Raw genomic sequence first — 14721 nt, 5'->3', positions numbered from 1 at the left:
AATAATACTGGTTCCATCGTTCATGAGGACGGACCTCCTGTGGTGGTCGTCTCTCCGCAATCTGTCGGTGGGCGCTCCCTTCCATGACCCTTGCCAGCAATTGACTGTCACAACGGACTCCTCCCTTCTGGGTTGGGGGGCGACGCTGCATCATCTTCAAGTTGCAGATTTCTGGTCGCCACAGAACAGACAGCTTCATATAAATTATCTGGAGCTTCTGGCTATATTCCTGGCGCTGAAAGCGTTCAAACCAGGTATTGTCAACAAGGTGGTCGTGTCCGCACAGACAATGCGGTGTCCATGTTCTATATCAACAAGCAGGGGGGTAACGGGTCTCCTCCTCTTGTGGATCTTGCCATTCAGATCTGGGAATGGGCCATTCAGCATGGTTTTTGGCTGGTAGCAGTTTACATCCCGGGCCAGCTGAATGTCACTGTGGATGCCCTCAGCCAATGAGTAATTGTCAGTTACGAGTGGGAACTGAACAGAGAGATCCTCTCGGACATTTTTTGCTGTTGGGGCACTCCAGAAGTGGGCCTCTTTGCGACATCTTTAAACAAGAAGCTTCCCCTGTATGCCTCCAGGAATGGGCTCAGAGCCTCCTCACTCGGGGATGCTCTCGAAAACTCATGGCAAAATATGAAGGCCTACGCCTTTCCGTCTCTTCCTCTGATACATCGGGTGCTTTGCAAGCTGAGAAACACAGTGAATTGCTGCCTGCTGTTATAGCCCCTTGGTGGCCAGCTGGGTTCTGGTTTTCGGAGCTTCAGCATCTATCAGTGTGCCCGCCGCTCAAGCTTCCACAGATTTGCGACCTGCTTCACCAGAGCGATCAACAGCTGTGGCACCCCTACCCACAATCGTTCAGCTTGGTGCCTGAGTACAGATCTTTAGAGCGTTTTAACTTGTCCGCGGATAACATGCGCATTATTTAAGCGGCCAGGAAACCCTCAACAACATCTCAGTATAAAAGTAAATGGCTACGCTTCTGTCACTGGTGTTTGGCGAGGCAGTTAGACCCCATGAAGGCTACTATCGACACAGTCCTGTCTTTTGTCTCGCATTTGGCAGAGTCTGGCATCCATGTCTTGTCCTGCAGGACATATTTATCGGCTGTTGTCGCTTATTTGTCCACTGACCAGTGTTCTTTTTCACTGTCTAATCCAGTCATTAAAAGACATTTTGCGGGCTTGATGCATCTTTATCCTCCTGTTCGCAATCTGCAGCCAAGGTGAGATTTGAATGTGTTCCTTACAGCCTTGTGTCATAAGACTTTTGAGCCCATGGCTACTGTCGATTTTAAGTACCTTTCCTGGAAAGTGTCCTTTTTGATTGCTGTGACTTCGGCAAGGCGTGTAAGTGAGCTTCAGGCCTTGTCGGTTGAGCATCCATTCCTTATTTTTCAGAAAGATAAGATTGTCCTGCAAACAAATCCCACCTTTCTTCCTAAGGTGGTCTCTGATTTTCATCTGAATCAGTAAATTTCATTGCCTGTATTCTTCCCAGATCCGGCCTTGGAGGCCGAAAGGGTTCTGCACTGCATGGACGTTCGAAGAGCCCTTAAGTTCTATCTGGACAGAACATCTGAGCTCAGGAACTCCTCGCAGCTTTTTGTGACCTTCGGAAATCTGCAAGGAAAGCCGGCTTCGAAAGCGACCATCTCCTGGTGGATCTCTACCTGTATTTCTGAGGCGTATACCATTCAGGATCTAAGGGCCCCAAAGGGAATTCATGCTCATCTTGTGCGGGGCAAGGCGGCTGCCATTGCCTTCCAAAAATATGGTCCCTGGGAGACCATTGCGAAAGCGGCTACGTGGGCCTCCCCATCGGCTTTTTGTAAGCATTACTGTCTGGACCTGAGCTCCAGGGCTGATGCTCAGTTCGGTCAAGCTGTGCTTAAGAACCTGTTTCAGTAAAGAGTTTCCATCCACCCGTAATTCCTGTGAAGAGTGCTTGAAAATCTCCCATAAGTTTGGAGAAAAGGGGACGGGACGTAGGAGTATAATAAAGTTACTCACCGTAGTGACTACCTTACTCCTAGTCCATAGTCCCCTTTCCTCCATACGCTCGCCTGCAGTCCCCTCTAAAAAGGTTCCTCTGTTATTACTTAAAGGTCATAGACCTGGCCATAGAAAAGGACTGATGGGCGATGCGCTGGGCGGAGCTAAGGAGGGCGGGGTTCCAGCCGCGTGCGGTACCCCGCATAGAAAGAGAAGGACACATTTTTGAAAAATGTGATGCTTTTTACAAAGTGCTCCGGTCCCGTCCCACAGGACGGAGGAATGTCCCATAAGTATAGAGGAAAGGGGACTATGGACTAGGAGTAAGGTAGTCACTACGGTGAGTAACTTTATTATTCACACAGTTACAGCACAATAAATTGAAAAATACCAAACTAGACTCAAATATCATGGAGCACAAGCTTGTGCAACTCAATCCGAAAAGACACAACTCATTTGTCAAAGCCCATTAAACATTTGAACATAAGGCAGTTAATGTGATGAGGCTTGGTGCCCTTCACTCTCTCTGAGACAGGCAAATCATTGGGACGAAACCAGTACATAAAAACACATAAGGTAACAATAGCTTTGATGTTGGCGCCTAAAAATAATGTAGAAAATCGTGCAAAGCATAGCAATAAAAAGCTTTATTTGTGGTTTTATAAACCATATCTAAAATAGCAGATTACAGGTATCTCAATTCTGTCTGTCCTCCTGAAAAAAATGTACTCTAGGTTTTACTACTGTGCTTTAAAGATGAATGGGCACACAACAGAAATACGCCATTATAAGGTTGCATGCTCCATACTCATTGTTTAATACAGACCTGTAGTGTTAGTTATACTGTGAAAAACATTTAAGTTCTACAAAAAAGCATACTGTTTTAGAGAATAGTTCTTTTCTGATTCGTTTTCACTGTTGTGCAGAAATAATTCACAGGCTTGGTAGACAGCTGGAGTTGTGCAGCAGGTTTTTAGATGCATGTGTTTGATAGCAGTTTTCACATAAACCGTATCAATAATTTGGAGAACCTTTAACAGACAACGGTCATCCATCCCATAGTGCATTCAGACCTGTTCAGTGTGAGGTGCTGGGGAGTGGTATCGCCGTGAAGTTGGCTCTAGTATACGCAAGGCAGCTGCACGGTGCCATGTGGCAAAGCCTAGTGCCCACAGCTAATTTGGTCGTCACAGGTAAGGCGTATTTTTGCATTCCTGGGCAGGCATAGATCGTCTCCTCTCGGAACGGAGCTCCAATGATGCACATTTTTTCAGAGAAACAATTCTAGCTCTATTATTGCACTGATTACTGATTGTAATCCTTATTTAAATGATCACCCCCGCATTCAGCAGCATACAAGGCTGGTAATGGGCTGCCATACCAAGCCTGAGGTAAGCTTGAGGGAAGTGAAGGCCTCAGTGAGGGCTCTTGGCTTTTACTGGCCTTAAGGGGGTGATCGCTATTCGTACTGTGGGGTGTCCACCCGGTGCGAATAATTTCTAAGTATTTGACAGGAGATGGTGTCTGCGCTTAGTGTACATGTACAATCTCCTGAAGAAAAAAAAAAACTAACAAGCATGGCTGCTGACATGAGAAGTAGAAAAGAGACTAAGGGACCTCATCACAGTTGGGTGGTATCCCCACTGTAATACCGCCCAACTGTAATAGCTTTAGCGCCCACCAGTCCAGCAGTATTACCGCTGGATCACTGCTTGGGCGTTCACTGTAAATCCCCATTCCCCATTGGGTCCATTCGACCCAATGGGGAATCGTCAGCGCTAATACTGTGTGCTAATACAGCCAGCGGTAATACAGGGCGCTAAATGGGATTTTCACCTCCAGAAAAAAGCTGGAGGTAAAGAAGCCCATTTAGTACCCAAATCGTGATGGGGACACCCCTTAAATGCGGCAGTAATACAGTTACCGCCGCATTTAAGGGCTACAGCCAAACTCGTCGTGATGAGGCCCCAAGTCTTCTGTGGCAATGCTTATGGCGGAGAGCAAAAGGCCTGGGGCAAACGGGTAAGTCAGGAGACCGCGAATGGTCACTAGCAAATTCTGCTTGCCTTCGCATCCACCTGGTTGGCTTGGTGTTCCTCCCCCAGCTGCAAATGCATTTTCTTCAAGCTACATTGCAAGTTCTGACTTCTGTAACCAACATGTTATACAATCTGTCAGTCTTATCCCAAGATGCTTGTGGAGTTCTTTCTCCCTTATTCAGCATACAATGGGCCTTTTCGCTGTGACTTCTTTCAATGTGCACAGAGAACAGCATGAAGCACACTTTGTCAGGCTCTCAACTTTTGGGGCTTTTGCCTATACATTGAGGACCTTAAATCTTTCCCCCACATTTGGCCTTGCAAGTGAGTCTAAGCAAACCGAAGTGGGGTCCAGTGGTTCTCCTCTTATGTGTTTTTTAAAATAATGAGCTGAAATCTTACATTTTGCAGCACAAATCCTAGAATTCACATTTGTTACTCTAGGGTTCACAAACGATGCACAACATTTAAAACCACACTGTGCCCTCAATTAATGCCAGCATTGCTGCTGTAAAAAATCTTTAGTGATGCATCTGCCTACAATATATGTCTGCAGGCCACTGCAACATACTTACATGATGCATGTACCTGAGTTATATGGTTATTAGGTGAAAATATATTTTTCTATTACTCGAAATAGAAAGAGATCGATTTAGAAAGACCGCTCTGAGTGATCTTTCTAAACCGAACTGTTACACCCCTGTTACATGAGTGTGTGCAGGGGCAGACCAGTGTGACGGGCCCGCAAGAGGGGAGTCACGGGCATCCCAGGAACCAGGCAAGTGTTTTTGTGTGGGGGGGGGGTGTTTATGATGGGAAAGGAGAGACCAGGAAGCAGATACATGTAGAAATGTCGAGAGCGTGGGAGAGTGTGGGGGGGTGGGAGCACACTTACGGGGTGTTGGGGAGGTGAACCCCCCCCCCCAGAACGTGATAATTCGACATATTAAAGGCCACACAAAAGCTACCAAAAGAAATCGGTCTTTTTTGTGTTTGGCCTTCAAAATGCAGTAAAATCTCATTGAACCATTATGATATATGATATGGCATTTATAATGTGCCAGTACACAAGTGTTTCTAGGTGCGATAAGACAAGGAGGGGGAAACAAAGGAGGACAAAATAACGATCTTACTAGGCTTTGTGTCAATCAGAACGCGCAAAGTGCGGGGGAGAGGCAAGGGGAGAAGTGCCAGGGGTGAGGGGAAGGGGGGGGGGAAGTGCAGTTAACTCACAAGTGCAGCCAGCGGGTGGCTCATAAGTGCAGAGAGAAGGGACTGTAGGGTTGCAGATACAGACCCTTAACTGCTGGGAGCCCGAAGGCAGTGCAAGGGCCACTGGACATGCAGGAGCCTGGGCCCGAGTTCAGTGGGTGACCAAGTGACTAGTGGGCGGAGCAGTCAGATGCATCAGCAGGGGAGAGGAAGCGAGAAAATGGAAGCAAAAAGGAAGGTCTTGAGTTGCTCAAGACCTTCTGTGCCAGCATTGCCAGCGTAACATGTTTTCTTGGTGCATGTACTCCGAATGTGTCTGCATTGCCCTCTAAAATAAAAGTGCCACAACAATTTCTTCCTTGCCCCGGCACACAAACTAATACACATAGCATCGGGACCCCAAAGTTCTGATCCCTGCATGCATTGCTCTGAAAATATAATGCAACCAATGTTCCCTGCTATGAGGAGGCAGCCAAGGAGCACTCCGTCTGGTGCCAGACTGCATTCCAAATGGGACATGCCTCGCCGCGGGAGCTATTTGCCCCTGCCTGACATGGATTTTTGGGCAAGTATAGAGGTTTGGATCACCTGACCAAAATATTGCAAGACCCACTCCATATATTATCTTCCACGGTCAAGTCGTGGTGGCACTTTATCACGCCTTTCTGAAGAGGTTTTTGGTTTAGGTTTCTGTGCTGACTGTTAAAGTTGTCCCTATGGCCCTCAATAGGAATGTAATGATGCTTTTATTATTCCCCTTGAGACAGGATAGAAGGCTCGATGGTATGAACATGTACTACTACTACATTGTTCTTCTTCTGTATCCAGATGGCCTTCCTGCCACCCCTGCTGTGCATGCATTTCAGTTTAGATTGACAAAATGGCAACTGTTGAGGCAGCGTTTTGGCATGGGCAAGAACGCTTCATTTTTAACGCTTTGTGCAGGTGAAGAATGAGCTCCAGCGTCTTCCTTATAACTATTTTTCAGACATTGTGTGAGTTTAGATGATGGCGTATCTAAGGATTGAGTACAAGAATCACTAGTTAAAACGTGCATTCACTATCTAGTTGATTACCTTTTTGTAAAGCCTGTTAAAATAATTCTGTTTGACAAGATTTATATGTATGCAGCATTTGCTTAATACTGCTTAGCATTCAGCCTAAATGTGCCTTGTTTTAATCTTTACGATGGTTTAATTGTGTGCAGTCTTCTCCACTATTTCTCGGTTCAGAATGGTAATTGATTGCATCTTTGAATTGATTTTGCACAGATGTTGCTGTGTTTGGCTTCAGACCTTAGAGAACGTCTGTCAACCTCTGCACCCCTGGCTCTGGGGGTCTCCAAAAGATAATGTCCATGTCCATAGTGAATACAATTTTCTCTTGCTGCAGATACACCTGCCCCTTTGTGGAGAAGTTTTCCATTGAAATTGAGACCTTCTATCGACCAGACTCTGGGAGCAACACCAATGCTTTTAATCTCACTACTGCAGAGAAGAGACAAAGGATTGTGGGTATGCTAGACACCTGAAAGAAATCAATTCATACATTTTACTGTGTAGTTCATCTTGATGTTAATCCTTTCGTCCCATACAATGTTCACTTTTTCCGCTTACTTGTATTTGTTATCCTTCTTAACTCCTAAAACTTTGCCACCACTTCCAGCTTCACTGCCCAGTCAAGCATCCCATCAATTTCTTTCTTTGCTACCTGGGAACTCCTGAACGTATCAATGTGCCCCTTTCAACTGCAATTTCTCCATTCATCGTTTAGCAACTACATGTCCTCTTTAATTTCTCACACTTAACTATTTATTTTGATGGGATGTGTTTGCACTTGTTAATTGTAGACACGATTGATATTGTACGAGATGTCATATCCATGGGTGAGTACAAGATCGAGGAGGATCCGAAGCTGTACCGCTCAGCGAAGACCGGCCGTGGGCCTCTGGGGGAGGACTGGATTGAAGAGTTTGCACACCATGCCATCATGTGTGCCTACAAGCTCTGCAAGGTGGAGTTCCGTTACTGGGGCATGCAGTCGAAGATCGAGCAGTTTATCCATGATGTGGGTGAGTGATGCCGCCTGTGTCAGTTTGTAGGGTGTACCTAGGAAAGGGAAAGGCAAGTGTTTTTCAGCTTAAAGTTCCTTCAGCCTTCTAAGTCTTCAAATGTCAATTCCCCCTCCACCTCTTTGCCTCTTTAATTGCATCCCTGTCAGTTGTTGAGGCAGTTGACCAGCTAGGGGAGTTCCACTGCTGTTTACTGTGCTTAAAGTCTGCTCCTTTCATTCCACTTAATTCCTTCGTAGTAGAATATAGCTCTAAGTTATACTAGTGTGGATGTGTGAATAGACCACAGACACGCATTTAATCAATCAGTTTACATTTAAAAAATGTGCCATAAGCAAAGACGCTTCTTTAGACAAGGAATGGCTTTAAGAGAGAGTAGATTTTAAGCACGGGGCATCTGTGCTACAGTGCTCTTTGATGATAGCATTGAACGTTTCTATAGTACACAACACACACTTAACTGTCTTGTGGTGCTTGTGTTTGTGCCAGCCAACTCAATGATGTTGCTTTCTTGGAATTTTTATTGTATAGGTCTGCGGCTGATGTGCCGTAATTCAACCCTGTAAACTGCTGATCATATCCAGGGCTTTGCTTTGGGTACCTTACTGGTTTTCTTCCACTCTTCCACACACAGTTCCCATTTTAAACACCTAGGAGTTACATCTTTATATTTGGAACTATGCAGTATGCTTAATCCTTACCAAATTGTGAATCATGTGTTTCAAATGGATTGTGTCCTCCCCCTTATTCCTCATCTTTGACATGTAATGTCTAGCTTCAGCTGCTTCGGAAAACATTTTCGGCAGAGGGCGCTGTGCGTCGATGGCGTCGAGTCGATGTGCCTCGAAGGCCTCCGTCGAGGGGGACCTCATCGGAGGGTCTATGTAGCATGTGCGGCGCCCGTTGGCATCTTTTCAGTTTTTCTGCCATCAGTGTTTGCTTCGTGTGAAATTCGGCACGCTTCATCTGTGACATTTGTTACTCGAGCGATTGTTTCAACAACTCAACAATTATGTCTTCTTCTTCTACACTGTCGACACCTAAGTCCGGTTTTAAGAAATGCAGAGATTGCAGATCGAAGATGTCTCTAACCGACCCGCATCGCATCTGTCTGTGGTGCCTGGGGGAGGCCCACAATACTACTGTTTGTTCCAAGTGCCAGGCCATGACGGGAAAAGCCTTGAGGGAAAGGAAGGAGAAGCTTAAAGTAGGAAAAATCGCCAAGTCACCTAAGTCCGACTCGCTAAGCCTTCGACCGATGAGTCAAGAGGCGACTCTCCTCGGAGGAAGAATGCCAACGTTCTAGGTCAAGGAGTGGTTCCCGCCACTCGTGGTCATCTTCGAAGAGGAGGCCCCACAGGTTGCCTTCGCCGACTTCTTCGTATGATGGTTTCCCTGAAAGGGTTGCATGCCCTTCAAAAAAATCAACACCGGCTGAATGGGAAGCGTTCCGATAGGAAATGTTAAAAATATTCGATAAACAAAGCTGTGCTACGACCGAGCCTTCCAAGGAAGCCTGAAAGGAGAGGTCTCGATCTAAAACCTGCACGCCACTGAGCCCGGGTAAAACGCATGATACCCATCGAGAGCCCTGGATGCCTCAATCTGAAAAATCGAAGGATCACTCGAGACATGGGGAGAGGTGGAGGTCGTCGACACCATCGACACCTACGATGCTGTTGGTGCCTATGACACCCAATAGGCCCTCGACCCCTACTAAGACGTCAATTCCATCAACGCCAGCGTCGACATCAGCGCCAAAGTCGTTGACGCCAGCTGTGCCACTTTTGCCAGCTAAGCCATCAGAGCCAATTGCCCCTCCAAAAAGGCACTGACTAAGAAAATGTCGACGACTTTGAGAACGTCAAAGTCTCTGGGTTGAAAACCAGAAAAAATATATGCTCCTCTACTGACTTTTTCAAGTCTCTCACTTCTATTTTTGAAGAGGAAGAGCATTCGGATGATGAAGATGTCCCTTTTGGGCGTCAATACGGTACACCTAATGTACCAGAATGCCTCATTTCAGAGGAAAGAAGAATGCTGCAACTGTATGATGACTTGCAAACTTCAAGTGCAATTGACACCTCTCCAGAGCTGGAGTTCACAAGACCAGAACCAGGGGAAAAAGCTGACTCCTCTTACAGGCAGCTCATGTCTACGGTAGTCGAGTACTTGGGTTGGAGTAGGCCTCCAGTACCCTATGACCAAGATGATCTCAGACATTCTGGACAAGGGTACACCTACAGATCCAGTTTTGCCTTTTCATGTGGCACTTCAAAAAAGGGTGGCTAGGAATTGGGAGACAGCGGAAACAAATCCGACAGTCGACAAGAATTTGACCAAAAAATAACATCCCTCTGGTGGCGACCCCGGCTATCTGTCGAACCACCCCACTCCGGAGTGTCTGGTGGTACAGGCAGCTACGGCTACTTCGAAACAGCAGCGTACCCTACCATCTCTCCTGATAGGGATGACAAGCGCGTAGATGTATGGGCGATGAAAGGTATTTTCCGCAGGGAACATGGCACTAAAATCTGCCAACTCCACTTGTGCCCTCGTAAAGTTTTCGTATACTCTATGGGAGTGTATTTCCATGGTAGCAGAGCATTTTCCCGAAGGGGAGGAAAGGGATGGCTTCTTATCTATTGTTAAAGACGGCAAAGAAGCCATGTGTGAGTCCCTTCAATCAGGATTGGATTCTACGGATAGTATCAGCAGATCCATGGCTACCAGCACCGTCATGTGCAGATTTGTGTGCTTGAGGAAGTCAGGTTTTGCACCTGATGTGCAAGCTAGACTTCTCAACATGCCCTTTGACGGGGTCTCATCTTTTTTGGCAACAAGGCTGACAAGCGCCTTGAGAAGTTGCAGACCTCGAAGGCGGCGGCCAAATCTTTAGGCGCTGCTGTTGGGCAACCTCAGCCTTTTCGTCCTAGTGGACAACCTTGGAGGGGTAATCTTTCCGCTACTACTCCTCATTTGGAAGGGTGAGAGGAATGGCCAGTCAAAGAAGCCAAAGAAAATGCCCTTGTGGTGGACGAGGTAGAGGTGCCAAGCCAGCTCAAGCAGCAGCCTCCTTACCATCGGCCTCTGCAACAGCCACTACAAAACCACTCTGAGGTCTTGAGTCACAGCTCACCAGTGGGGGGCAGACTGTCTCAGCATCTAGAAGAATGGCGAGACATTACTTCAGATGCTTGGGCTCTGAAAACAGTAGCCCAGAGTTACTGCCTTCCTTTCATAGAGAAACCTCAGAACAATCCACCGGGGAAACACTTTTTGAGAATTCCGGATCCGTTCCTTGTGCAAGTAATTTGAACCCGGCTAGAGAAAGGCACTATAGAAGCAGTGCCTGTAGCAGAGAGGAGCAAGGGTTGGTATTCCCCATATTTATTTATCCCCAAAAAGGACAGAGGACTGAGACCCATCTTGGACTTCAGATACTTGAACAAATTCCTCAGAAAGGACAAGTTCAAGATGGTCATGCTTTCCCAGATCCTTCAGGCCCTCCAACTCCATGATTGGTTGGTTTCATTGGACCTTCAGGTTGTTTATTTTCATGTGCCAATCCATCTCAAGCACAGAGGTTCGCAGTTGGTGGCTCGCATCATCAATTTCGAATGTTGCCATTCGGGCTGACCTCTGCCCCAATGGTTTTCACCAAACTGATGGCAGTGGTGGCAGCGAGTCTCAGGAGAGGGGGGATTCATGTCTTCCCCTACCTGGACGATTAGCTGATCAGGGCGGATTCTCCCGTGCAAGTCCTGGATCACCTCAATGTTACCTGCCACTCTCTTCACAGACTGGGCTTCTCCCTCAATTACAAGAAGTCCCATATGACACCTTCCCAAAAGCTCCAATACATCGGAGCTGTGATGGATACATCCTTGGGAAAGAGCTCACCACCCGAGGTAAGGGCTCAAGACATTCTTCAGATGGTAACCAAATTGGTGCCCAGAGTCTTCCAGCCTTCGATTGCTTTTGAGGTTGCTTGGCCTCATGGCATCCTGCATTTTTATGTTGCCAGAGGTCCGTCTGAGAATGAGATCCCTGCAATGGGCTCTCGGAACACAATGGTCCCAATTCTCAGGAAAGATGTCGGGCCAACTTCAGATTCCAACCAGAGTCTCACAGGATCTTCTGTGGTGGGCCTGCGAGGAAAGTATTCTGAAGTGAGAACCTTTTTGACAAGCATGGCCGGAGATTACAGTAGTGACGGACGCCTCACTCATGGGGTGGGGAGCCCACGCCATCGATCTGACAATCAGCGGTCGTTGGTCTGCATCGGAGTCCAAGCTACACATCAATCCTTTGGAGCTGAGAGGGATCAGACTAGAGCCGAACACTTTTCTGCCCTCTGTATGGGGAAGGAATGTCCTGATAATGATGGACAACACAGTGGCCATGTACTACCTCAACAAGAGAGGAGGTTGTGCAGAGAAGCAATGCAGCTCTGGTACTGGAAGGCATCTCCCTATCAGCAGTTCACCTAGTCGGGGAGGAGAACATGGCGGCGGACGTTCTGAGCAGGCAGAGCACAGTCTCCCACGAGTGGCAACTAGCTCAGGAAGTCCTTCAAGAGGTCTTCGCGCTTTGGGGAACCCCTCAAGTGGATCTGTTTGCGACCGGTGCCAACCAACCGGAAGTGCGCGTGGTACTGCTCAAGGGAATTTCCCCCAAGAGGAGCTCTAAGTTTGTGGTGGACTGGGAGTTTCCACTCCAGTACGCGTTTCCTCCAGTCCCCGTCATTCCTCATGTGATCAGGAGGTTGAGAAGGTTCAGGAAACACATGATCCTAATTGCCCTTTAAGAAAAGCCACACAAGTCCATGATGCATGGCATAGGGTCTAAAGGACATTGCTGGCCACATTCAAGGTCTCTCAGGGCACCGCCTCAATGATGCTGACGCTTCACAGGATGCTAATGCCTTAGAAGAACAAGTTACTTACCTCTGGTAACGTTCTTTCGACTGGCTGTTCCTCCAACGTATTCCTCATTGCCCTCCCAACCTACCCCTCAGTAGAATTCCTGTGCTATTACAGCCTCCATTCCACCAAGGCTGAGCACGGTCATGCCCGTAGTTATGGGCATCTCAACTTCAAGAGGAGGAAAAACAGAACCGAGGCCAATGGGCACAGCGCGGGCTACATATACCATCCGATGACGTCACCCTCGACGGAGGCCTTCGAGGCACATCGACTCAACGCCATCGACGCACAGCGCCCTCTGCCGAAAATATTTTACAAAGCAGTTGAAGCTAGACATTACATGTCAAAGATGAGGAATACGTGGGAGGAACATCCAGTTGAAAGAATGTTAACAGGGGTAAGTAACTTGTTCTTCTAAGTCATTCGCATCCTGTGAAGCATCAGCATCATTGAGGCGGTGCCCTGAGAGACCTCGAATGTGGCAAGCAGTGTCATTTAGACCCTATGCCATGCATCAAGGCCTTGTGTGGCTTTTCTTCAGACCAGAACAAAAAACTACCTAGTCAATTAAATCTCTTACTGGTAGGCTGTAAAGTCATGCCAAGCTTTTTACAGATGTTTCACCCCAAACGTATCACCTTCACAAATTTGTTGGAGCCCGAAGCTACACCTCAAATACTGCAACCGGGGAGCCATTGCAGGAATGGAATTTATCTTATGAAGGGGGCCACTGATGTATTTACCTGAGAGGTACTCAACAAAGGTAGCAGGCGCCGCTTTCTCGGAAGAACAAGGCATGATAACCTGTTCAGTGGTTGTTAACCACATTGAGAGTTTGCCGCCATCTGCTTTTTGTTCACCGTACCTTTCACAGATGGGAAATATCAATTTGCATATCAGGCTTTGTCCCGCCCACATGGGCAGTCCAGCACCGAAATGCTATGGCAATTCCTCTCTGAACAAGAGTACCAACAGCAACCCCATACACATGTTTCAGCCTTGTTGGGCATCATCAGTGAGGTGAAGCGGAGCCTCTCTAAGCACAGTGAGCAGGGAGTCCACATCTGGTTGCCCCCAGGTAACCTAGGGTGACCAACCTCAAGTTCCTTCAAAGAATTCAAAAAAGGTAGCAGGCGCCCCTCTCTCGAAAGAGAGCGATTCCCCTTCAGAAAATTAAAGGTTAAAAATGATGCATCATTTTACAATATCAAACGCATGCCTGGGCTTACGTCAAGCACAGAGTTCCACAGGTGGCACTAGATTGATGTTCAGAAGCGAGCACTAATTTCCCTTCCTGGCCCCACATTTCAGAGGTCTGTGGCCACCCAAAAGGTGCAAGCATGAATTAGATCATAGAGAAGTTAAAATGGTGAAGAGTAAATCTGAATGCGCAAGTGCATCAAGAAACCTGTGAAAAGGTACCCAAAGCCATAGAGGGGTGGAGCAAAAACTGTGTGCCAATGTGTGCCAAAGGTACACACTGTTTAACAGCTGCAAAGGTGTCCCATTAAAAATACCCATTCAGCCATCTTTACAGAAGCTTCTCAGTGCTAGTCAGGCAAATGGCATCTCTATTGGGTTTATTATGTCTTTGATGACACTCTACTGCATGCTCAGTGCTACTAGGAGAACCAACTGCAAAGCATGTCACACAATGCATAACTGTGATGCTTATAAGTAATCTTTACATTAATTGTATATTTTAAATACAAGGTAGGACCTTTACTGTGAAACAGTACTTCAAACAACAGCAGGACATCTATATCTATACCCACACATCTCAACATGTTCCCATGTATTGTACAGTCCAACCAACTCTACAGAGTTAGCAAACATTTTAAATTACCTTAAACACAAGCTGGGATGACCCATAGCCTAAACCACACTCACAAAGGTAATATTGTGCTGCAACGCCCAATACATTGATCAATTTTGCTGTTGGAGTGTTGGGCACAAACACCAATGATGTAAATAGTATGTACCACTTCATTCGTTATAAAAAGGTGTCTGCATTGTACAGCTACGAGGAATGATGTTGCTTCCCGCACATGAATGTTCAGGTTCGCGTTTATCCATTACGCCACCATGAGAATGCACAGCCAAAGATCCAAAGAACCTTCTCCAACTGCCTTTACTCTACTGAGGTGTTTATGTTTAAGCAGTGTTTACAAATGTCACTTGTGATTTTGCTATATTTGAACGATGTTCAAGCCCAAGGGATTTGAGTTACATCAGCTGCAGCAGGTAGCTTGCCTTCTTTCCATTTTTCCCCCTGCTAACACCAGAGCTTGTAACCATGAGAAGGGGGGTCAGTTTGTTTTATTAAAGATTTTGTATAAGAGGTGCCTGTACCACTTGCATATATTTCAAGACCGGATGTAGAAATGTAGTTATGTCGTATATTACAGACCAGTCTAGGTGCTTCTCATAGAGTGACAGCAGGCAATTTGTGAGAGAAACCAGATATTAGC

At 46.7% G+C, this 14721-nt stretch overlaps 1 protein-coding gene across 2 annotated transcripts in view; it reads left to right on the top strand.

The window, feature by feature from the left end:
* Positions 1-14721, top strand: part of PITPNM1 (phosphatidylinositol transfer protein membrane associated 1) — an 875847-nt gene that overhangs the window by 314083 nt on the left and 547043 nt on the right. For both annotated transcript variants that reach the window (XM_069628971.1, XM_069628972.1), the window contains exons 4-5: positions 6644-6765; positions 7101-7322. In XM_069628971.1, the coding sequence (XP_069485072.1) occupies positions 6644-6765; positions 7101-7322 (344 nt within the window). The remainder of the gene's footprint in view (positions 1-6643; positions 6766-7100; positions 7323-14721) is intronic.

This window comes from Ambystoma mexicanum, chromosome 12 (assembly GCF_040938575.1).
Source record: "Ambystoma mexicanum isolate Mex_15411 chromosome 12, UKY_AmexF1_1, whole genome shotgun sequence".
In the NCBI taxonomy this organism is placed as follows: domain Eukaryota; kingdom Metazoa; phylum Chordata; class Amphibia; order Caudata; family Ambystomatidae; genus Ambystoma; species Ambystoma mexicanum.
This window is presented reverse-complemented; position numbering and strand designations above follow the sequence as displayed.